Source organism: Ziziphus jujuba, chromosome 9 (assembly GCF_031755915.1).
Source record: "Ziziphus jujuba cultivar Dongzao chromosome 9, ASM3175591v1".
NCBI lineage: Eukaryota > Viridiplantae > Streptophyta > Magnoliopsida > Rosales > Rhamnaceae > Ziziphus > Ziziphus jujuba.
In genome coordinates, this window is record NC_083387.1 from 13,355,982 (window position 1) to 13,379,352 (window position 23,371).

General features: G+C 30.1%; 4 protein-coding genes across 7 annotated transcripts; all 4 read right to left on the bottom strand.

Annotated features, from left to right (window-relative positions):
• Positions 1 to 7,295: 7,295 nt before the first annotated feature.
• LOC107427136 (uncharacterized) lies at positions 7,296 to 9,644 on the bottom strand. Of its 4 annotated transcripts, none has more exons than XM_025077172.3 (6): positions 9,475 to 9,644; positions 9,070 to 9,155; positions 8,897 to 8,912; positions 8,681 to 8,786; positions 7,725 to 7,832; positions 7,296 to 7,594 (listed from the first exon to the last, which is right to left on the bottom strand). In XM_025077172.3, the coding sequence occupies exons 2-6, from the start codon at positions 9,128 to 9,130 to the stop codon at positions 7,493 to 7,495; spliced, it is 393 nt and encodes a 130-aa protein (XP_024932940.1). In that variant the 5' UTR covers positions 9,131 to 9,155; positions 9,475 to 9,644; the 3' UTR covers positions 7,296 to 7,492. The 4 variants fall into 4 exon arrangements, with proteins under 4 accessions (XP_024932940.1, XP_015892971.1, XP_060667389.1 ...); XM_016037485.4 differs by having other exon boundaries at positions 8,897 to 8,918; positions 9,475 to 9,640; XM_060811406.1 differs by having other exon boundaries at positions 9,070 to 9,643.
• Positions 9,645 to 10,292: 648 nt separating this feature from the next.
• On the bottom strand, positions 10,293 to 13,575 carry LOC107427140 (probable protein phosphatase 2C 63). The gene is made up of 4 exons (XM_016037490.4): positions 13,130 to 13,575; positions 12,277 to 12,650; positions 11,255 to 11,491; positions 10,293 to 10,918 (listed from the first exon to the last, which is right to left on the bottom strand). Exons 1-4 carry the CDS (start codon positions 13,404 to 13,406, stop codon positions 10,649 to 10,651), a joined length of 1,158 nt encoding a protein of 385 aa, XP_015892976.1. The 5' UTR covers positions 13,407 to 13,575; the 3' UTR covers positions 10,293 to 10,648.
• Positions 13,576 to 15,535: 1,960 nt separating this feature from the next.
• LOC107427133 (probable E3 ubiquitin-protein ligase RHY1A) lies at positions 15,536 to 18,213 on the bottom strand. The gene is made up of 3 exons (XM_016037481.4): positions 17,691 to 18,213; positions 16,678 to 16,865; positions 15,536 to 16,156 (listed from the first exon to the last, which is right to left on the bottom strand). Exons 1-3 carry the CDS (start codon positions 17,967 to 17,969, stop codon positions 15,697 to 15,699), a joined length of 927 nt encoding a protein of 308 aa, XP_015892967.1. The 5' UTR covers positions 17,970 to 18,213; the 3' UTR covers positions 15,536 to 15,696.
• Positions 18,214 to 20,523: 2,310 nt separating this feature from the next.
• On the bottom strand, positions 20,524 to 21,697 carry LOC125424310 (uncharacterized). Its single transcript, XM_060811403.1, has 2 exons — positions 21,529 to 21,697; positions 20,524 to 21,136 (listed from the first exon to the last, which is right to left on the bottom strand). Exons 1-2 carry the CDS (start codon positions 21,573 to 21,575, stop codon positions 20,854 to 20,856), a joined length of 330 nt encoding a protein of 109 aa, XP_060667386.1. The 5' UTR covers positions 21,576 to 21,697; the 3' UTR covers positions 20,524 to 20,853.
• Positions 21,698 to 23,371: the final 1,674 nt, after the last annotated feature.

The window sequence follows — 23,371 nt, forward strand, 5'->3', positions numbered from 1 at the left end:
TAAAATATTGGGTTTTACGAAAATGTTTTAAAAGGCGAACTTTTCCAACGGAGTGAATGGTGAGGATTTAGAGAGAAAATATTATTTCCAATTAACTATTTTCTATTTATTTATTTATTCTTAATTAATCAAGTGTACTATAATTATCGTTACTATTATAATTGTACAGTAGATAGAGTTACTCACTGAGATGATTAGCATCTCATATTTTTAAATTCCGTTCCCCTAGGTACAAGGATTGGGAGACGTTGATCGTCCGGGGCGAGCCCGACGTCTCAGTTCATTGCCGAAAATCCAAGAAGCATTTCTTTCCTTTTTCATCTCCATCTTGTATTACTTTATCTGTCATTGTATTAATTTCATATTTATTTGTATAATGCTCTGTATACTGTATTGGACACATTTTATTAAATACTGCATTAATTCCTTGTTATTATTTTGGAGTGCTGTAAATTTGTGGAAACAAATTGTAGTAAGATGGGAGGAATAAGGTGGTGTATATAGAAGTGTGTTTCCAGTGCAGGAAAATTGTGGTAAGTCCAACCCTTAGGGGAGCTTCTGCCGGATTTTCTATTGGAAGGTTCGGTAGGGTTTCCCTGAGATCAGGGCTTGTCTAGGGTTCCGGTGAGAAATTTTGGACGGGTCCTGACATTGCTATTGATGTACATGTACAATACTTAAACAAATAGTAATAAAGTTAAATTTTTTCAATAGTTTTTTCAATTTTCCTTTAATTTTGTTGTAAAGGTCAACATTTTTTAGTACTTTGACAAGCATCATAGGAAATTACAATAGTTAGGAATAACAAAAAAAAAAAAAGGGCAAAGCCTCGGTGCTTAGTTTTATTTTTTGATTTTTTGTGAATTTGATGTGCATATACAATACTTGATCAAATTGTAATAAAGTTAAATTTTGTAAATAACTTTTACCACTTTGTTTTAATTCTGTTGTAAATGTTTTCTCAAATTTTTTTTGTACTTTTACATGTATCAATGGAAATTAAAATAGTGAAGGATAAGAAGAAAAATAAAATTAAAAATAAAAATGAAGCCTAAGCCGATGCTTTTTTTTGTTAAAAGCGTTGGCTTTGGTTTTTCTTAAATTTTTTATTTCTTTTGTAAATTTTGTTCTTTTTTTTTTTAATGATTTTGTAACTTTTGTTTAAAATCCTTTGCAATTAATTTGTCTAAAATCATTAGAAAAATTTATAAATATCAATAGAAATTACAATAGTTAAGGATAAGAAGAAAAATAAAATAAAAAATAAAAAAAGGGGCCTAAGCCAATGCTTTTACATTTTAAAAGCGTTGGCTTTTTTTTTTCTTTTTTTTTTTTTTTGATTTCTATTGTAAGTTTTTTTAATGATATTCTAACTTTTGTTTACAATCCTTTATAATTATTTTGTGTAAAATTATTAGAAAATTTTACAAGTATCAATGGAAATTATAATAGCGAAGGATAAGAAAAAAATAAAATTAAAAGTAAAAAAGGTGGCCTAAGCCGACACTTTTACATTTTAAAAGTGTTGGCTTTCATATTTTTTAATTATTTGATTTCTTTTATAAATTTTGTTAAATTTTTTATTGATTTTGTAACTTTGGGTTAAAATCCTTTTTAATTATTTTGCCTAAAATCATTAGAAAATTTTACAAGTATCAAGGAAAATTACAATAGTAAAGGATAAAAAAAAAATATTAAAAAAAAATGTAGCCTACGCCGACGCTTTTACAAGTTAAAAGCGTTGGATTTGGTTTTTTTTAATCTTTTGATTTCTTTTGTAAATTTTTTTTTTTTAATGATTTTGTAACTTTTGTTTAAAATTCTTGGTAATTATTTTATCTACAATCATTAGAAAAATTTACAAGAATCAACGGAAATTATAATAGTAAAGGATAAGAAGAAAAATAAATTTAAAAATAAAAAGAGACCTAAGCAGGCGCTTTTACATGTTAAAAGCATGGGCTTTGGTTTTTTTTAATTTTTTGATTTCTTTTATAAATTTGTTTTTGTAATGATTTTGTAATTTTTGTTTAAAATTATTTTGTCTAAAATCATTAAAAAAATTTATAAGCATCAACGGAAATTACAATAATGACGGATAAGAAGAAAAATAAAATTAAAAATAAAAAAGGGGCCTAAATCGGTGCTTTTACATGTTAAAAGCATTGACAACGCTTTGGTTATTTTTTAATTTTTGATTTCTTTTGTAATTTTTTTTTTAAATGATTTTGTAACTTTTGTTTAAAATATTTTATAATTATTTTGTCTAAAATTATTAGAAAAATTTAACTGAAATTACAATAGTGAAGGATAAAAAGAAAAATGAAATTAAAAGTAAAAAAGGAAGCCTAAGTCGATACTTTTACGTTTTAAAAGCGTGGACTTTGGTTTTTTTTAATTTTTTATTTCCTTTGTAAATTTCATTTTTTTTTAATAATTTTATAATTTTTATGTTAAAATCCTTCATAATTATTTTGCCTAAAATTATTAGAAAAATTTATAAACATCAATAGAATTATAATAGTGAAAGATAATAAAAAAATAAAAAAATAAAAAATGAAGCCTAAGCCGATGCTTTTATATGTTAAAAGCGTTGGCTTTGGTTTTTTTAAAATTTTTTATTTCTTTTGTAAATTTTTTTTTAACAATTTTGTAACTTTTATTTAAAATTTTTTTTAATTATTTTGCCTAAAATCATTAGAAAATTTTACAAGCATCAATGGAATTACAATAATGAAGGATAAGAAGAAAAATAAAATAAAATAAAAATATATGGCCTACACCGACGCTTTTACATGTTAAAAGCGTTGGATTTGGTTTTTTTTAGTCTTTTGATTTCTTTTGTAAATTTTTTTTTTTTAATAATTTTGTAACTTTTGTTTAAAATTCTTTGTAATTATTTTATCTAATTTCTTTAAAATGGGGCTAAACCGATGCCTTTCCAACAAAAAGCGTCGGCTTTGTTTCATTTTTTATAAATGTTGTAATTTATTTTAAACATTTTTCTAACCTTCGTTTTGGTTTTTTTGTAATTGCTTTTAATATGTTAAAGTGTCGGCTTTGACATAATTTTCAAATTTCTATTTATTTTTTTTCCTTGAATATTTATTTATATTTCTCTTGCTTTTAGATTTCATTTCAACGGTCCAATCTTGATTAAGTAAAAGAAAAAAACTAAACAAAAGGAAAAGAACATACTTTCATTCAAAATATCTCTATTTAGCTTAGGCACAGTAAATTTTGACAAATTCTACATACAATGCAAATTAAAAAATTACTTTTTATCAAGGCCGATGCTTGTGTCATATAAAAACGTCGGCTTTAGAATAATTTCAATATTTTTGTTTATTTATTTTTTACTTGAAAATTTGTTTTCATTTCTCTTGCTTGTGGGTAGCTTTTAAACGGTCCAATCTTTATTAAATATAAGGAAAAAGACTAAGCAAAGAGAAAAATAAAAACACATTCGTTTAACATATCTATATTTAGCTTAGACACAATAAACTGTGCTAAACGAATATAATTGAATGAGTGACAAGATATTAAATCATTGTGACAAATTGCTTAGTGACAACATTTATCAATATAGCTTGCAGCATTAACTAAACAGTCAATCTAGCTTAGACACAATAAATTGTGACAAATTGTAAACACCATGTAAAAAAATAATAATAATAAATAATTAACTAAAAACATATATTTTATCAAAGCCGATGTTTTCAACATATAAAATGTCGACTTTAACGCCATTTTCAAATTTGTATTCTTTCTTTTATTTGCTTGAAAACCATCTTTCATATCTATTGCATAACAAGATATTAAACCATTATATTAATTATTTTCAATGTAACATTGAATCAATATTGCTTGCAACATTAAATAAACAGTCAATCTATATCTAGCTTTTAAAACAAAAATTTTTGACAAATTTTAAAACCATAAGTCATTGATCATTTAGCTTTCGTCCTAAAAAGATTATGTCAAATGCACCATTATTTTACGATACAAAAGTCAACATTTTCATTGTCATTAGATTTGGAGGCCATAACTAAGACATTGCATTAATACATTAAAACATTATTGGAAGTATTGTAGAAGCAGTAAGGCTCATCAAGATGGCAATGATAATTTGAACTCAACCCAATCAACATCGCACTCCTAAAAATAGTTCGATATTGTTTCGTTTTACATAAATCAGTGTCAATATTTAACAATTACTACCCTTTTTGTGATTCATTTAGATTCGACAATGCTATTTAATTAACAAAACAATTGAACATAAAAAGTCATATTGCATAGATAATTTTAACACAATTTCAACAAGACAAGTCATATTTTTGTGGGATACATATGGTGCTTAACAAGGATATAGCAAAATTTAGTACAAAATAAGTTTACCAACAGATACATATATGGTCACTAGGTCAATGGCCAAACATTTTAAACAAACCAAAAAATAAAATTATAACAATTATAACAATCTTAAGGTCATATTAGTGGCTCCTCTTAGTATTCTTTTGAATTGTTTTAAGTATATTATTGGATTTCTCCACTTGCAAAAATAAACGACCAATTTCACCGATAAGTATATCTATTTTGTCAAGCTTAGGTTCTCCTTCTTTTGTCTAAATGAATTTACCACATTCTTTTTTCTGTATCAATTAAAAATAAAAAAATTTAATTATTTTTAAGCGAAAACAAATGAAAATTCAACAAATTAACATTTTTGTACGCCTTGTTCTCCATCTAAGAATTTCCAAAATTGACGATTTGGGTTCTTATCTGTCATTGACATCTTTAAATACATATATTACCCACATGAGCACATCTGGATTGGTTGAACTTCACTAGTGCTTGTTGACATGCTTACACAACTAATCTCCAGTTGTGACTTCTAAAGAAGACAATGCCGGATTTAACAAGCATTTGGTTCACATTTTAAAAAAAATAATAATAAACAAAGGCTCACAAAAAGAAGGGAAAAAAAAAAAACCAATGGCTCAGAAATACTAACATTTAACCCAAGTCCTCAATGAATTGGGGATTATCGAGAAGAAAGCTTGGGTAATGGAAACAATAGAAGAATATCTGGGGCAAGAACAGTGGTGTGAGCGGATCGGGAGATGGTGGATTTTATTTAGGAACTTCGAAACGCTTAGAAATAGTGGATTTACTTTGGGAATTTTGAAACAGTGAGAGATTATGGATTTTATTGAGAATTTTGAAATGGTAAGGTCTATGTAAAACAGAGATGGTAGATTTTATTTTAAAATTTTGAAATGGTGAGGTCTGTGTGAAACAGTAGTGCGAGTGAGAAAGGAAATGATATTTTAAAATGGGAAGGTTAAAGAAAAGTTTTTTGAAGGTGTAATTTTCTCACGCATGATAAAGAAGTATCTGAGCCGTTCGTGAGACTCCTTAAAATTCAATGGTTGAGCATTTTCCCATGTTTGATCATAGAATAACTTTATATATATATATATATATATATATATATAAAAGTAAGCGTCCCCCATATAAAGTTTTTTTTAACAAATAATCTAAACCTTTTAATTAATTTAATTAAAAGATTCATATTTATCTTTTTTAAATATTTTATATCCATATTTAAATATTATTATATTATTTATTGATTATGTAAATTATTTATTACTACTATAATTGCTATCCATTCTCTCCAAATTAAGTTCCATTCTCTCCAAATTAAGTTCAAATGCTTTTTCTTTCTCTTATTTGATTTCTAATCTCTAATTTTAACACATAAATATTTTCTTTTCTTCTCAACAAGAACAAATATATATATATAAATATATATATATATATATAAATATATATATATATATATGTAGATATATGTGAAGAAGAGTTTCATGGCTTTAATGATTTTTGGCAACAAAAATCGTATGTTTTTTTCTTCTTAAAAAAAGAGTTTAATATATATATAAAAGAAGTGTTTCTTTTGTTGATCTTGTAAATGATTTTTCAACTTCATCATTTTATTATTTAAATAATATATCATAGAGAGATTTCAAGAATACAACGATCTATTTTTAAAATAATAATAATACATATAGAAAGGAAAAAAAATTAAGAATTGACGATTAAGGAGAGAGATAGATGATCAAGATAAAGGAAAAAGAAAGATTTTTTTGGAAGTAATTAATAATTTAGGTAAAAAATAAATATTATTTAGAATCTTATGAATATGAGATATTAAAAAGTCTTTAAATAGACAAATACGAATTTTTAGATTAGATAAATTGAAAAGACTAAATTATTTATTAAATAATTTTGTCAAAAAACTTTATATGGAAAGCTTCCCCATATATATATATATATATATATATATATTATAGATATAATGGGTATATATGTTTATGATCAAGCTCAAATAAAATTCTTAATATCATGATTTTTTTTTAAATTACATTATTAATTATCCAATCTCAGTAAGATTTATTTTTTCTAAATAAAATTTTAATATATCACTAAATATATATTTTACCATTTTTAAATTTTAAATCATAGCTTTTTATGTAATCCAAGAGCTGGAAAAAAAAAATTGATATTAAAAATATCATATCGTCCCAATGTAAATCTAATATATACGAACAAACTCAAATTGGATCCTTAGTATAAAGACTAACATCAAGATTTTCTTTTTAACCTTTTGAATCGCATCAATAGTTGAAATTTAAAATTATATTTATTAATCATCAAATCTCGACATGATTCACTTTCTATAAATAAAATTGTAGTATGTCATTAAATTCATATTTTAATATTTTTTGAATTTTAAATTATAACTTTTGAAGTGATCTAAGAGCTAATAAAAAATTATTGATATTAAAACTATCAGATCAGATCATACTGATGTGAGCTTGATTGTTCATGTATAAGCAAAGAATCATATTCGCATAAATTTAATTTGATAATTTTACTATCAGAATTTTCTTTATCAACTCGTTAAATTCATATTAAGTCATCTATTGATCTTCAAATTCTAACTCTTAAAACAATTCAATAGTTTATAAAGAAAATCTGTGCTAAAGTCATCATATCAATTTGATGCAGCCTAACACAATCTGTCTATGTATTAAAATCAATAACCGGTGCTAAAGTACTGTTTTACGGAAAAAAAAACCTGATGCTAAAATAATCATATCAATTTGATGCAGCCTAACACAATCTCTCTACGTATTAAAATCAACAACCAGTGCTAAAGTACTGTTGTGAATTTTGAATCGAGTGTTCTGCTATGGCAATGCCAAAGCTCATATAAAATAGTTACTAGAGGTTGGAATTACTATTATTATTAGAAATAATAGTAATAAATTTATACCAAAACACTAAAATTGCAAAGTAAAGAATACAATACAGGGATGTTACGAAGAAAGACTATATATAAGAATGATAAACAAAACAAACTAAAAATAAACTTCACTCAAGAGGCACCACAAGTCTAATGTTTCCTAAAAATTGTATTTGAATTCTAGAGGTTACAAAGTAAAAATGCTAGCTGTTCATCAGATACCTTTACTTCAATGCATGATCCCAGTGAAGCAGCAAGCCTTGCTGCTAATTGATGCTTACACTGGACAAACAAGAAAAAGAAAAAAATGGAAAAAGAGTAAACATAACAACGACGGGGAAGAGAAAAAAGAAAGATTGCAAATTCACACTAAAATAAAAATTATAGAGAAGCAAAAGATGAAAAATCTCACACAAAGCTGCTCTCCTCTGTTCACAATGTCATAGAAGAATGAATAGCAGGCACAAAACTCTTCTGCAAAACATAAATATTCCTCCTTCCTTCGTGATTCTCCCACAACCTAAACCACACTCATCGTCAATAATGGAAATCAAAATTAATTGTTTTCCTTCAATTTCTGCATCATTTTTCTATTGATCTTGGAGGAGGACGATTCAAACCCTGAATCTTTTACCAGAAGAACTAGCAATTCTGCCACTAGGCTATCCCTATTGGTAGGGATGTCAATTTGCCCCGCCCATCCCCGAAATCGCGGTGCACCGCCCCTAACGGGGCGGTTTTTCCCCGAAAATTCGGGGATGCAAGGCGGGCTCGGGGCAAATACCTAAAAACCGAGTCGGGGACGGGGAATAATAACCCCACCCCGAACCCGCCCCGATATATATATATATATTTATTTCTTATTTTTTTTTATAAAATTTTATTTATGTAAAATCATTTTCTTCTTTTTTTTATATTTATTTTTCTAAATATGTATTTTAAATTTGTTATTTTATTATATTTTTATTGCATTGTAGTCATTTTCTTTATATTTTAATCATAAAATAATTTTTTTATATAAATTTTTTTAAAAAATATCAATTAAAAAACAAAACGGGGAAAACCGTCCCGCCCCGTCCCCGTCCTGTAAAATCCCCGATCCCGTCCCGCACCTAAAAAAACGGGGAAAATCGCGGGGATGGGATGTAAAATTCCCCGCAGGGACGGGGACGGGATTTTAAAAACCGGCCCCGCCCCGCCCCGTTGACATCCCTACCTATTGGGATATTTTCCCTCAAATTTGAGCAAACAATTTTTCCATCTTCTATCTATCAAATTTGCAAACCCATTTTGATGCATTGCCAACCCAAATGCCTTTCTTGGATGGATTTCAGTGAAATGAAAAAAAAAAAAAAAAAAGGGTTTTACCTGAAAGACCGAACGTCCACTAGGGTGTCCTGAGACCCTCTTGACACCTCTTTGATCCACAATCTTAGTTGCTCGCTCAAAGTTTTTACCAAACAAGAAATGCAAACTGGATTAACAAAAAACAACAAAAGACTAAATAGTTAAACACCCATTTGGATGCATTTTGAGAATCAATGAAGAATTACAGAGCAGTGTGGTGGAGATGGTTTTACTAACATGGATAGCTGATCATCTGTAACTGTCCCATTTAACAAACTTGTTATTTGTTTCCTCTCATCAAAATCATAATCAAAAGCAAAGTCATTATCCTAATTTGTACGTCTCCAAGTATAAATACAAAAGTGAGAGAGAGAGAGAGAGAGAGAGAGAGAGAGAGAGAGAGAGAGGACCTGAACCAGTTGATTGAATTTCTTTCCACACTGCCTCTGCAACCAAACTACTAGCACTCATTCTAGTTTCTCAACACTGCCCCACCCTGAAGAAGTTCAAACAATTTTGGGAAACTAACAAGTCAATGTGAATTTTTGTTTTCCAAGGAAGAAAGATGGCAGTTTCAGAAGAATTGGAAGAGTTGCAGAGGGAAAGCTAAGTGTTCTTGACCATTTAAGGCCGTTCCATTTGAGCTGGTAGTTTAGATGTTTGTATTAATGCCACAGCCAAAAAAACAGCTCAAGTTCTTTTAGTTACGCACATAAGAGACCGCCTATTTCGATTGGTTTCTCGGGAACCAAACGGAAAAAGAGTGAAAATCAAAATTATGATAAACCATCGGGAATGAGGAGGTTATGGCGTACCTGAGGTTCAAATATGGAATGGTGGGGTTTGATGTAGAGCAGGATAGCGTTTTATCAGTCGTCTAGTGAAGTACACGGCCTGATATCGTTATATACCTTTTTGCATGTCGTTTGGTACAGCATTAAATTAAAAAATAAATAAATAAATAAAAAATTGTGAAAAACTTCAAGTTGGATTTTATTATTCAATTTCATCATATTCTTAGTTTTAAAATTTATTGAATTACAACCTTTATGTCAAACTTACAGAACAGAAAGTGACACATAACCTGAATTTAGAGACTCGCGAAGTTCATTAAAAATGAAATTGTAATAATATTTGAGATACTAAATAAATAAAAAATATTATTTATCACGAGTGAAACCAATATATTATTTTTAATGGTTAATCCAAAAGGTTTACTTTCTCAAATTAAACCTTTAAATTAAAAAATCATTATATTATTAAATATTGTAAATTTAAAATGTCAACAATAATTCTATTGATGATCATCACACGTTGATGATAAATTACTAAGATATATATCAAATATCATTGATAACATTTAATAAATTTATATTTAATTACATTTATCCTTTCAAAAATTCATTTTATTCAATGCCTTATTCAATACATCTAGCATTACTCACCTAACTATAATTTGTAAATTATGAGCTTTGATCTTGATTTAATAGTAATTTAATTAAAAAATAATAATAATAATAAGTGGAAAGACGGAAGGGTATAAATGTAGTTTTCCCCGGAAGTTGATATGTCTTGCATGTCGTCTAGCCGGCATGGCTGATTGAAATTAAACAGTAACACAACAAACACCATATGATAAATCCTTGCATCTTATAAGATTTGGGATAAAAAAGAAAAAGTTACAAAATGGTTTTTTACATGCTTGTGTCTCGAACCAAACAAAATAAAATATGAATTAAAAATGAGAAAATAACACCCTCAAAATGAAGGGAAAAAAAAAAAAAAAATCAGTAACAGTCTTCCCATGAGAATTCAACCTGTCAGCATGCATTAGTAGAAGTAGACTCGGATATCTGTACACAATTTGTAACATTCTTATCCATCCATTAATAGCCCCTTTTCTTACATGTTTTAAATTATTATATATATAAACTTTTTTCCAAGAATTGCAGCTTTTTTCACTTTTCTAAGTGTTCTATTCCTTTTTGTTTAGGAAAAAGTCTGCTGCAGGTCATCTGGTGTTTCATCTGCACTCAGGGAGAAGATGTCAACAGGTGCTGTGGTGCAGCTAACAATCTGGTGCTTAAATCTATAGCTTGAGGAGCTTTTAAGGTGATCAAGATAGACCACAACTACAGTAATATCGTCGTGAAAATGACGCCTTATTCCTTTCTCGATTTTCTTTATGTCATCATATCTCATCTCCCTCTTCTTGGCTGCCTCTTGAAGAGCAGCTCTAACCAGTCTCTTTGCAATTCCCTGCAAATGGTAAAACAGTAATGCGATTGATCAAATTCTAATGGAGATATAAAGAAACCCATGTCTTGAACAACTTTCAGAAAAAAAATGATCTTGCATTCTTTCTTTCTTCTTTTAACTTTTTAAGAAAGAAGAGAAGGAAATTGAGCGTATGTTCAGATAATAACACAAATATAAATCCTGCATTTCCATGCAATTCAATCCTAATTGAACGCCTAGAATGAATATCAATAACATCGAGAGAAGTTAAATTAAGTCTTACCATGTATTAGTATTAATGTTATTCAAACAAATTATAAAGAAGCATTAACAAATAAGTGCTAATTTGGTACTCACTGCTCTTGGGTTTTTAAAAACAATCTCTACTGCTGCTTGATCGCTTAATTGTTCCCAGAGGCCATCCGATGCAAATATCAGGAACAAGTCTTGCACATCGAGGTCTCTAATAAGGATTGAGGGTTCCGCTGTCATTACAGGTCTCCTCAAAGGAACAGGGTTTCCAAATTGCTGGAAAATTGGATCTCTGTTAAACTCGGGTTTCTTCAGATAAACATCACCAATAGATCTTGACACCTGAAGAAAAGAGAAGGATTAGACCAAAGTCCACATCACATTAACACTGGGGCTTTTAATCTGCTATATTAAATCCTTTTTAATGGTCATATGCAACTCTACAGCCAACAAAATCTGTATTCTGAACAACAAAAATCCAATGGATTTCATTTTAAACATGTTTAACAGTTAAGAACAGCATCTGTGAGTCTGACTTTAGCTCAACAGTATTAATACGTAAACAATGTTAATCTACTGACTTGATGAAAGATGCTTGAACATATGCTTACCACCCTTTGTTCATCATAAAAATTATAAGCTAATCGGTAACATTGTTCAGTCCAGAAGAAATGAATCTTTGGAGGAGATATGGACAAAGTCCAAGCCTACAGCAATTTAGCATGATGTAGACACACTCAAGATTTGGATGTGTTCTTAGGCTTACGTGCAATGGCCCCTAGAAATTAGAAAGGTAAACAATTATACAAAAATATTCATAACCGTTTGAAAAAATGACAGCAGAAGCTTTGGTATTGCCAAATGCCACACTTTTCGATTCTCACACAGAGCAAATATAGCCTCAAAGTCATATTAATCTTGGCAATATTGGGAAAAAGAAGAATGACATATACATACATACAAGTCAAACTAACACATAACTGCCTAGCATTAAAGAGAACAAAAACAACAACAACAAAAATCTAACGGGACAGTAAGAGGAATAATTTCCAAATATCCAAACTTTCAATGCCTCGTGAGAAACAAATGGTTTAACTAAAGCAGATGAAATACGTAAATACTCTTACCTGAATTATACCCTTAATCCGCCACACTCCACGTGTATATACCACAATGTGAGAATCATCAGGATGAAGAGCTTCAACCTCTTTCCTCACCTCCTCAACTCCAACATTGTGATCAGTGGACAACCGTTCTGCAACAACAGGATTTTTCTTACTCTCTGAACCTCTCCGACCAAGCACTGCTCTTGAGTCCCCTAGATTTGCCACGTATAAAACATCATTTGAAATTGCACCAACAAGGCAGCATGATCCAACTGAAGCAATTTGTGGCCGCACTGGCAATGATCGCTTCACTAAACGTACAAATTCCTCTTCGGTGGCATTAAATGCTTTCTTTATGACATCTGCTGACAGTCCTCCTTGTTCTGTAGAAAACTCTACAAGTACAACCAAAACGGACTCAGTAAAAGAGAATCCCAATAATTGCTGTAGTTAAGAAAAATGAAAATAAAAAACAAAACAAAAACCCATGATTGTTTGGTTGCTAAGTAAACAGAGGTGAAGCAATGAAACTTCATATTCTTTCTTTTTTTTTTTTATTTTATTCTTGCCAAAGTTTATAATTTGTCATATTCACGAAATCAAAACTCGTAAACGGCAATTTCGGAGACAAAACAGAGCCCAATTATAACAAAAACTTTTGCCACACAGAATAAAACTTTTTCAATCAAACCAAAAAACAAAAAGCCCCATAATGAATCATCCTAAATCATAAACTATAAAGTTGTTAAACAAAATTGACAACTACGTATCCCCTTCTTCCTATAAACTAAAAAACCCATATCGTAAAAACGTGATCAGAGCATGCAAGGAAGTCATAAAAGCTATGAAAGAGCATGAAGAGAGAGAATCATACTATGTAAAAAAGGGAAGAGATGGTTATTGACGAATCGAGAAGCTTCAGGGCCACCATGGCCGTCATAGACACCAACAAAAGTGGCAGAAGGAGACGTGAAGACCTGACTCTGATCCTCAAGGTTAGAATTGGCCTGAACCACGGCGATCGAGTAGTCACCAGAGGCATGAGGCTTCAAGTCCGTGTGCCATAGAAGCCCATCTCCACCACCACCACCACCACCACATCGCCGTCCAAAGCAGCGTTCCAGTGGCCGACAACACGACCTCAACATCATCTCCAACTGGGTTTCTTCTTCTTCTTCTTCTTCTTCTTCTTCTTCTGTCTGTTGTTTCTGTTTTCGATTCTCTGTTTGTGGGTTTTGGTTGAATTGGTCTGGTCGCTCTCTGGGGGTTTTTGTTGAAAATGGTTTGGTAAAGAAAAATCTTAAAAGAGAGAGAAAAAGAGAAAAAAAAAAAAAAAAAAAAAAAAAAAAAAAAAAAAAGAGTGAGAGCGTGTAGAGAGTGGAACAGAGAGGAAAGCGACGCGTTAAGAGGAAGGAAAAGACCCACTGAATTCTATTACTCAACCGCGTTAATTCCACATTCCCAAGTCTGTATGTAACCACTAACAAATCAGAATGTTTTTTTTTTTTTTTTTTTTTTTAATTGTTTTTCTTTTATTTCTATTTTGACTTTTTTTTTTTATAGTTTTTTTCCTACCCTTCAATTTTCAGCCTTTTTGGTCTACTTTTAGTTTTCTAAGCATTGCAAGTTTGCATTGCTTTCATTCCCAACCCTTGCCTTCCAAAAAAATAAATAAATAAACAATAAAAAATATCAAACACATAGTTTTGCCCCTTGGTTTTAAATCAAAATTCTTGGCAAGTAATTTATATAAATGGCAAATAGCAAAAGGTTTTTTCTTTTTTTCTTTTTTTGTTAATAGACGATATAAAGTAATTTCATTTATTTGTTTATTTTTGGCTTAAACCCATATAAGGCAATGTCATGGACTTATGCCATATATGTATATATATAATAACTTGTCAAAATATGAAAGACTGAAATTGGAAGAAAAATATTTTGTTAGGATTTGAGGGTGAGGAACTTTATTCAAAAGAAAAGAATCTACTTTGCATTCACAATCACCTGCCATAAAAAGTTATCGATCTGATCCGAGGGGGGGTGGAATTTGAAACACGTTTCAATTCCCAACTTTTTGATACAAGTTACAGAAGGCACATTAGTTGGCTTTCATTATCTGTCAGTGCTTATTCACAAACTTTGTCATCTTGCCAATTGAACGCTCGACAACCGATTTCCAGAATTTATTCGAATTATTCGTATTACTTCCAAAGGGAATGAGCAGCTATGTTCTTGCTGTCCAATCACCGAGTAATATTTCCAATAGTTCTTCTCCAAAATATAGATTATGGGTCTGATTTGACATTAGTCTCTTGGGAAAAATAACAAACAAAACTTAGAAAAAAAAAAATAATAAGTCAGTTTAGATTTTTTTTTCATCCTTGAGTTAAAATTGAATTGGATTAGATTAAATTATTATAATTCCTATTTAATTATGTTGAATAAATTTAAAACATTCTATGATTTAGATTTAAAATAGATAAACTCAGTCCGCAACACAAATAGGAAATTATATGGAATGAATGGATATAAAAACATCTTTAATAACTTTGATTATTAAAAAAAAAAAATTTCTTACCATATCAGAAAAATAAACTGTCATTAAAAAACTTTCAAATCGGTGATTTTTTACTTTTAAAAACTTTTTAGACATTATAATTTTTTTAAAAAAATAAATTTATTCTTAAAAGGTCAATTTTTTTTTATAAAAAGAAAAATTTATAAAATATGTGTAATTAATTAATTATTTATAAATAATTTTCTCAACGTACAATTTTAAAATTAACAATTTATTTATGTCATATATCTAGACAATATTAATTGTTATGGCAAATAAACACTAATCCACATTGACCATTATGTTTGAACTGTCACAGGGACATCGGTCTAGAAGTGATTCTCTCTCCAAGAGTAGTGTTTGGCGTTAAATTTTTATTTATTTGTACTGATTATCATGTTTATTCACCCTCTCACTGAATTTTATACATTTTCAATGCTTACCATGCAATTTTTTAGCCAATTCACATTATACACTGATACACATAAAATTAATAAAAAATAAATAAATCTGTTAGGTCGCCAGGAAAATACAAGGAAAACAAGTCTTGGATCTAGCTGGCTTTATTTGTCATTGAATATATTCTAACCCCTAAACCTTGCAGACGTTAATTTTCAATTTATACACTGGATAAAAGCTATGCCTTACCTCGACAATGGAAATCATTTATTTAAAATTGAGATTTTCAACCAAAAAGGTCTGCTCGTTTCAAATGAAAAGGGATGAAAGAAATGGATTCAATGTAGTCTCTTACTTTATAACAAAACAGAACACACACTGGTATAATTCACCCAGAAAAGATTACAAAGCAACCAGTTAGCTTTGAAGTCCCAAAACTTTCCTATACTGAAAACACCCAAAGTTATAAAACATATAAACAGAAACTATGTACTTGATTTAGCTCTTTGATTTGTTACAACTATAACACTTCGACAATAAGGGCAGTCCCCTCGAACCCGAACCCATGGATCCAGACAAACAGCGTGGAATCTATGCCCACAAGGCAAGCGTATGAGTTCGTCTCCCTGCACAAAACTCTCCAGGCATATGCTGCAGTCCAATGATGTTCTCGACACCAAATCTTTGACAGCAATTTCTGTACTGCTGAAAAGCTCAACATGCAAACAATCCAAGGCCTCTTGGGTAAGTCCATCTGGCTTCCTGTTTGGTTCTTGCAATAATCCTGGTCTTTCATTTTCAGAGCTCAAGTCGGTTGAGGGGAAGCCATTGGCTGACCCACCTGTCAAGTTTTCAGTCCTCCTGTCCCTTGCCTCCACAGGCCCTAAAAAGTCATCAAGCACTGCCTCCGCACCAAAAATATGGAATCTGCCTCCACTGCGTGGCCTGAAAAAGCCAAAGAAACAGGTAACCCACAACATCAGTATAAGGCCAAGATCCAGGGAGCATACAGCTAAGAACAGATAAAGGCTGAGAGAGTTACTTCTTTGTAAACAGGAATATGAAGATTGATGACAGCCAAAGTCATAATAATTATTTATTTATTTATTTATTTTATAACACATGAACTTGTCTTAGGTCATGACATTGGATGAAGCCAGAAAAGATAAGTTAAAAAGTCTTAAGAAGAATAATCTAAAGATCAATTGAACAAGAGCGAAGAACAACTGAAGAAGTCAAGGACAAAAAACAAAAAGAAAATCCTGACAATTTTGGAAATGAAATTAGATTATCCACTGAAGGATGATATCTAAGAAAAAATAGTTGATAAAAATAAAGTATACTTTGCATAATTAATAAATTTTTTTGAGTTAGTCTAGTGAATTGAAAATCAAGCATAGCTTCATAAAAATTGGCTGAAATTATTCAATTTTGTATATCATATTTCCAAATTGCAGCATACTGACCTGCTTCCAGGGGGAGGGACGCCTCTCAACCTTTCAAGAAGCCTAGCCCTTGCAAGTAGCACGGCACCAGGAAGCCTTTCATTCCCAGTCAATCTTGGCCTGCTTCCACTGCTAAAATTTTCTAAATTAATCCTATTACTGCTAACAAATTGGCTTGTACCTTCCTCGAGTTGAAATGCTGCCCGGTCCTGAACGAGAACAATGAACACGATAAGCGGTCAAAAAGGTGAAATAGTAGTACAACGAAAGTATATACATATATATATATATATATAGATATATTTATAATTCAGCTATCACAAAACAGATACAATAATTTCAAATCAACATTCCTTTTTAGGAAAACAAATTCATCTGGTAACTACAATTATTATATCATTTTTATATGAAAAATGCAAACAGTTTGGTCATAAGATTTGTAGCCGGATATACCACAGCATAAAGCAAATCTGTGCATGCCTATTCTCTTGAGTAAATGCCTAAAAACATAATTGGTAATTATTACAGTATCAGGGCATTCTAAAAAACACCATAATCCATCCAGAGGCAGACCATGAACGAAACCTCAACACCCACATGGACATATAACTACGCCTTTCAAATTCACAATACAACAAGCATATGAAACTACCAACCCCCAAAATCACGCACTGAATGCTACCACCAGCACATATCTGTTATCCATTATTATTGAGTAACAGGAATTTATAAAACAAAACTGCCACATGCCGTTTTAGATATAAAAAAGCTATTTCCCAATTCGGTTCGTTTCGGATATCTGCGAAGTAAAATAGTATAACTCATACCCATCACAAGGATAAGCCCTGATCGAAAATTTAATTTCTAAAGTGTTCAGAATTCGATTTGAGCTAAACAAAATGAAGAATCTTTTTTCACAAATTCCATAAAATTGAAAGAATGCCAATCAATTTAGCTTCAGAAACCAAATCCAATCCAAAAAGCAAAGCGAAATTCACATTTCTCGAAAACCCAACTCGGGAAATCAAGCATACCGGGAGGGAAACGCGGTGGCAGAGGTTGTGGCGCAGATGAGGGGCAGACCGACGGAGCGAATCACAGGCATCGAAATCATGGCGATGATTAGCACCACCACTAGCATTGCCATTAAGAAGATGACGCTGGTGGCGACGGTTCTGGGCGTAACTGTAGGTATTGGTATGGTGGGAATTTCGATCGGGAGAGAGAGGTTGGAGCCCGCCTAGGTCATCGGCGGCGGTGGATCTACCATAGCGAGACCTCCTGGTGTAGAATAACTCCGAAGCGCTCGTCATGCACACAGCGCACACTGTTTGCAATCGCTTTTTTGGGCCTCGAAAAAGCTATCCGATTTTATCAACCAAGAAATTGAAGGGAAAGGGAGATTGGGAAAATTCGATGAGGGTTTCGAAGAAGAAGCAGGGAAGTTTAACAATGGCCCTGTGCCTTCCGAGTAACGCAGTAGAGAGAGGGAGAGAGCTAGAAAGGCTTTGGATTTTATGAGAGAGAGAAAGAGACGGTTACCTGAGATATGGACACGTGGAGTACGATATTTTTAAATAAGTAAGGTGTATTCTTCTATTCGTATTTATAGATATCAAAATTGGATGAGAAGGGAAATCCGCGTCTAGATACGTACGTTTTTGACATTTTAGACGGTTCTCAAAAATCGTGATGCCAGTCAGCGGCTTTGACTGAAAACGATTGGGATTTATTTTATTTTATTTATTTATTATTATTATTTTTATTTTTGTATAAGCTAGAAAAAATAAGTATAACTAACCATTTGCCACGAGATCTCAACTGTGGATCCACTATTTGACTAGTAGAGATGATGTTTAAAGTTTAAAATTTTAAAAAAATAATAATAATAATTTGTCTGTTATTTTTGCTCATAAATTAGTTGAATGCATAGATTTATAAAATATTTTCCTCCATATATTATGACAATAAGCTGACTGTTATATTATAGACGTGAATTATTTAAAAAAATAAAATTTACTCGTTATTATAACATTCAAATTCAAAAAGAAAAATTCAAATCAAATCAAATTTATTATTCTTACGTCAGCATGCATCACGGATGGTGTGACCAATTGCTCTTTGAAAGTGTTTGGAGGTGTTTTATGTAACTAACCTCGTTTTAATTATTATTTTTACAACTTCAAATTTAAAATTAAACCCCCACATTATGATTTTATTTGGAGGTGTTTTATGTAACTAACGTCGATTTAATTATTATTTTTACAACTTTGAATTTAAAATTAACCCCCACATTATTATTTTACTGATGTTTAATAACAGTGTTGTATTATTATCTCTGTCTCAAGTGATATTGTTCCAATCTTAGTTCGCATTGCTTTGAATTTTCATTTTCAAATTTACAATTTCAATTTAATTCGCGATGTTCTTAAGATGATATATACAATGCTTCTAATTTGTTAAATCCCTTATTATTGCTTTGGAAAGTAAGAATAAAATCTAGTTGATAGATTCTGATTTTTGCCTATCGGTATGGTTGTTTATTATTGAATCACAAGCCCAGTATTTTGGGTTCGGCCAATTTAGACAGCATGATAACCTATATACTTCAGCATATTTAATATATAGTTATGCTACTTCATATTAATGTTACAAAAAATTTAATTGAAATATTTAATATTATTAATTTATATTTTAAAATTTTTTAATGATAATTATTTAAATTATTATTTTGATATAAATTTCATTCACTAATAATAATAAATAACATTTTTTTTATATATTTATAAAAATATCTTTTATAAAATTCAACATTTATGATTATTTATTTATTTATTTATTTTTCTCTGCAATTTCAAAATAACTTTATGATGGAAAAACCGAATAAATTCCCACATGTGATTCTTATAATATATTTTATCCTTTTTTTTTTTTGACTTAATGCATTATATTCCTTGGGCACTTTAGCTATTATTTGTTTTTGGATATTCTTTTGTTTAATTCAATGGATTTTCAAACCAATAATTGGAATAAAGTGTGTCAAGTTTTTTAATATTGAATTTCTGTTTTTCCCATTTCAAATTTCGTGCCCGTTGGCCTATATTGCCTTGTTGCTTTTGGTTCCGAAACCAAACATTTTGGACAAGGAACAAGAATATCAAAAGGAATCTATTCTCTAATATTGAAAGCGTTTTTTCAATTCCGAAGACTTTTTGACTTAATTTAATATACTGTTTTGTAATCTCTAGTCTAAGTTTTCAGCACAATCTGTGATTTTAAGGTCAATTAAGTTTGTTTAGGAGATTTAGTTCTAATTGTAGTCCAAAACTTATAAGTTATTCATATTTAATCGGTTGCTATCCTTTTTTTTTTTTTTAAATTAATAAAATAATAGTTTTACTATTAGATTGTTCTTATATAGACACTTTCTTTTTAATTAGTAAAATAATAGTTTTACTATTAAATTATTCTTATGGTGACACTTTCAAATAGTTAAGATGATTATCCTATTAGAAAAATATACAAAGAAAATGTCAATTTATATCCTTCTCTCAGCATACACAATATCCGTTTTGATTAAAATTTATTGGACTGCTATGCATCACAAGTTGGGAAATGCCTTATAAGCGATGAGATGCATCAACACTGTTTGATCCGAGTCTAATAGGCTGACCAACCACAATTTGCCATGTCATTTATAAGCAAAACGCACGTAAATTCACGACTTGAGACCCAAAGAATTTTTGTACAAACATATAGTAGCTAGAGCTAGTCCATTTGATGCATATGATGGCGTGTGGAACACATGCAAACGATTAATCTTATATATAGATCTTTGGTTGGATATTTTTAATGATTTGAGAAAGATACAGTTCAATGATTTCATATTATAGAATACATAACCAGACGCATATTACATATTTGGAGCAGTACTTTCTTTTCAAGCAGCATATATTCCACAAAGGACATTTGCCGTATGAAAGTCACCTTCTCAATAACCATATTTAACATTGCATGTGCATATTACAAGGAATGAAAGTAGAACTCAACAATTAATTTTACCTACAAATATAAGAAGTTTATCCCTCTCACCTTATATAGAACTTTATTAGTTAAATTAGCTAACTAAGATCTAATCATAATATATGATAGATTAATTTATATCTTTTTTCAATTTTTAATTATTTTGATTACAGATTATTTATTTCGAAAGTGACGTTCAAATAAGATATCTGGATCCAATTTCTCAACACCATCTACTTCTCTCAACCAATAAGTCTGGTTGAAAGAAGCAGCACTATCGGGAACATCATCAATGACACTCTCATGGCCTTTGGGAACATATATGCCCGTACGTGGATGTGGAACCCAGTATGACAAACCGTCTGCAGCCTTTTCATGCCCTTTGTTTGAGATTGCTGCCATGGATTCTCCTCCCATAAGCTTGCTAAAATGGCGTTTTACTTGCTTGTTAGCTTCCCTACGTGTTATTAAAAAAAAAAAAAAAAAAAAAACTCATAGTTAAATATAGTACGTCAAGATTTCTTAAAAGTACTATTTAGTGCATGCATGAAACAACTGCTTGTGACATCCCTAGCTACAAAAACAATTAAATAAGAAACATGCTTTCCACAGTGATAACAGTCATGTAAGTCCAACTTATTAATTGTTATAGGAGCCTATTACCATGACAGGATGTTTCTAAACTTTTTTTCAAATCCTATATAAGAGTACACACACATATATATATATATATATACACACACACACACACACACACACACACATATATATATATATATACACACACACACACACACACACACACACACACATATGTATATATATATATGATGATGATGATGACATTACCTAAGCAGAGAGATGTTTGTTTTGGTGACTCCGCCTCTCATCACCATATTGCTTCTGAGTTTAAATTTCTATACCAATTGAGAGTAGTATATGAAGTTGCAAAAGCTTTTTGGGAGACCCAGAGATCGATTGGCAGTAATATATATATATATATATATATACAAGGTGTGGCATAGTTCATAAGAACATGTGCAAGTGGAATAAGTTCCTTGAATTAACAAGCGGTGAATGTTTTATAGGAAAAAAAAAAGATTAATGCACATTGATTTGAATAAAGCAAAAGGTGAAGCTGAATGGGAATATTAACATTTAGCGATCTGGTAAATTTTTGCCATTTCTGACATATGGGCTTCTAACAATCTACGGTTCCAACTGAAAATTCTCAAGCTTAAATATATAATAATCCTACGTATGGATTAAAGAAAGCTTAAAGATACTGTTGCTTTTTGTTTTGTTTTGCTTGCTCTTAATTGAAGTGGTTGTGGAATACTATAATCTATTTATCAAAGAAAATAAAAAGTTGGTGGAATATATTATTTTTCTTTTTCAGACAAGTACTGCACGTGGCATTTGCTCAAGGCAAGGTTTTCATCGTTAAAATCGAACTTCGGACCTTTCCATATGATATGTCCAGAAGCCGAATCTCTACGCACTCATGGAGCCCATTTAGGGCCCAATTCTCAACTTCAAGCTTTGCAATTACCGAATCGGGCTTCCAATCAAATCCGAAATTTTTAGTTTCGGTTTCTTAACTTTCTTTGACAAGGCAATTTTTTTTTTTTAAATTCTATATTTTATGTTGTTATATGTAATTTGTTTATTTAAAATGTTTATGAGTTTTAGTTAGTGTTAATTTAATAATTTTAGACATCTTTCTTAACTGTAAAATTAAATGAAAAAAATTATCAAAAACTAATATATTTTAAAATTGTGTCTAATTTTGTGAATTTTTGTCCCATTTTAACGTTTAGTTAATTAAAATACTTAGCAATCTCTAATTATCACGTACATATATTTAAGGTAAATAAATTATAAACAAGCAGATACAAAAAATTTTTAAAAAAACAAAAAATAAGAATCCATTAGGTTACCAAATTAGCACCTTACACAATCCATAAGTGTTTGTTGGAGAATGGTCTAAAAATGCCTAAAATCAATCTAAAGAAATAAAAACATTTCTTACACTGTTTGACACAATATGCTCTTAAAGGGGGAAATGATCCCTAGGAATCTTTCATAAATGGACATGCTTAAAAATCATTTTTGAAAAGATGAAAACACTATAGATAAAAACACTCTATCGTATTTGGGAAAAAAACATAAAAAAGAAAAAAGAAAAAAGAAAAAAATGCTCTTTATTATTTTTGTTTTCGAAAAATCATATTTATTTGGAAATAATTCATGGGAATCACTATTATGTGATTATTTTAAAATCATTGAATAGGTGATTTCCAAAAATGAAATGACCAAAAATTATTTTATAATTACTTACGAAACATTATAGGAAATGATTTTATCCCTTTGGAATAAACTCCTTGGAGAAAACGTTATTCTTACCAAATTATTTCCAAACAGGTTCCTAATTTCAAATATATAAAGAATATATTTAATAAACGGATTAAGAAAAAAAAGCAAACCTTTAAATTTTGTTAAAACCGCAACCTTTTTGGGAGAGTCAATAGTGGGAATATTGCTCTTAGAAAAAAAAAGTAAAATAATGACTAATAATAGATCCATAACAATAATGAATAAAGTTGTCTTACCAATACCAAATTATTTATCAAATAAGGTGATAAATAATGTGTCAATCAATTAGTGGTTGAAAAATTAATAAAGTTAAATA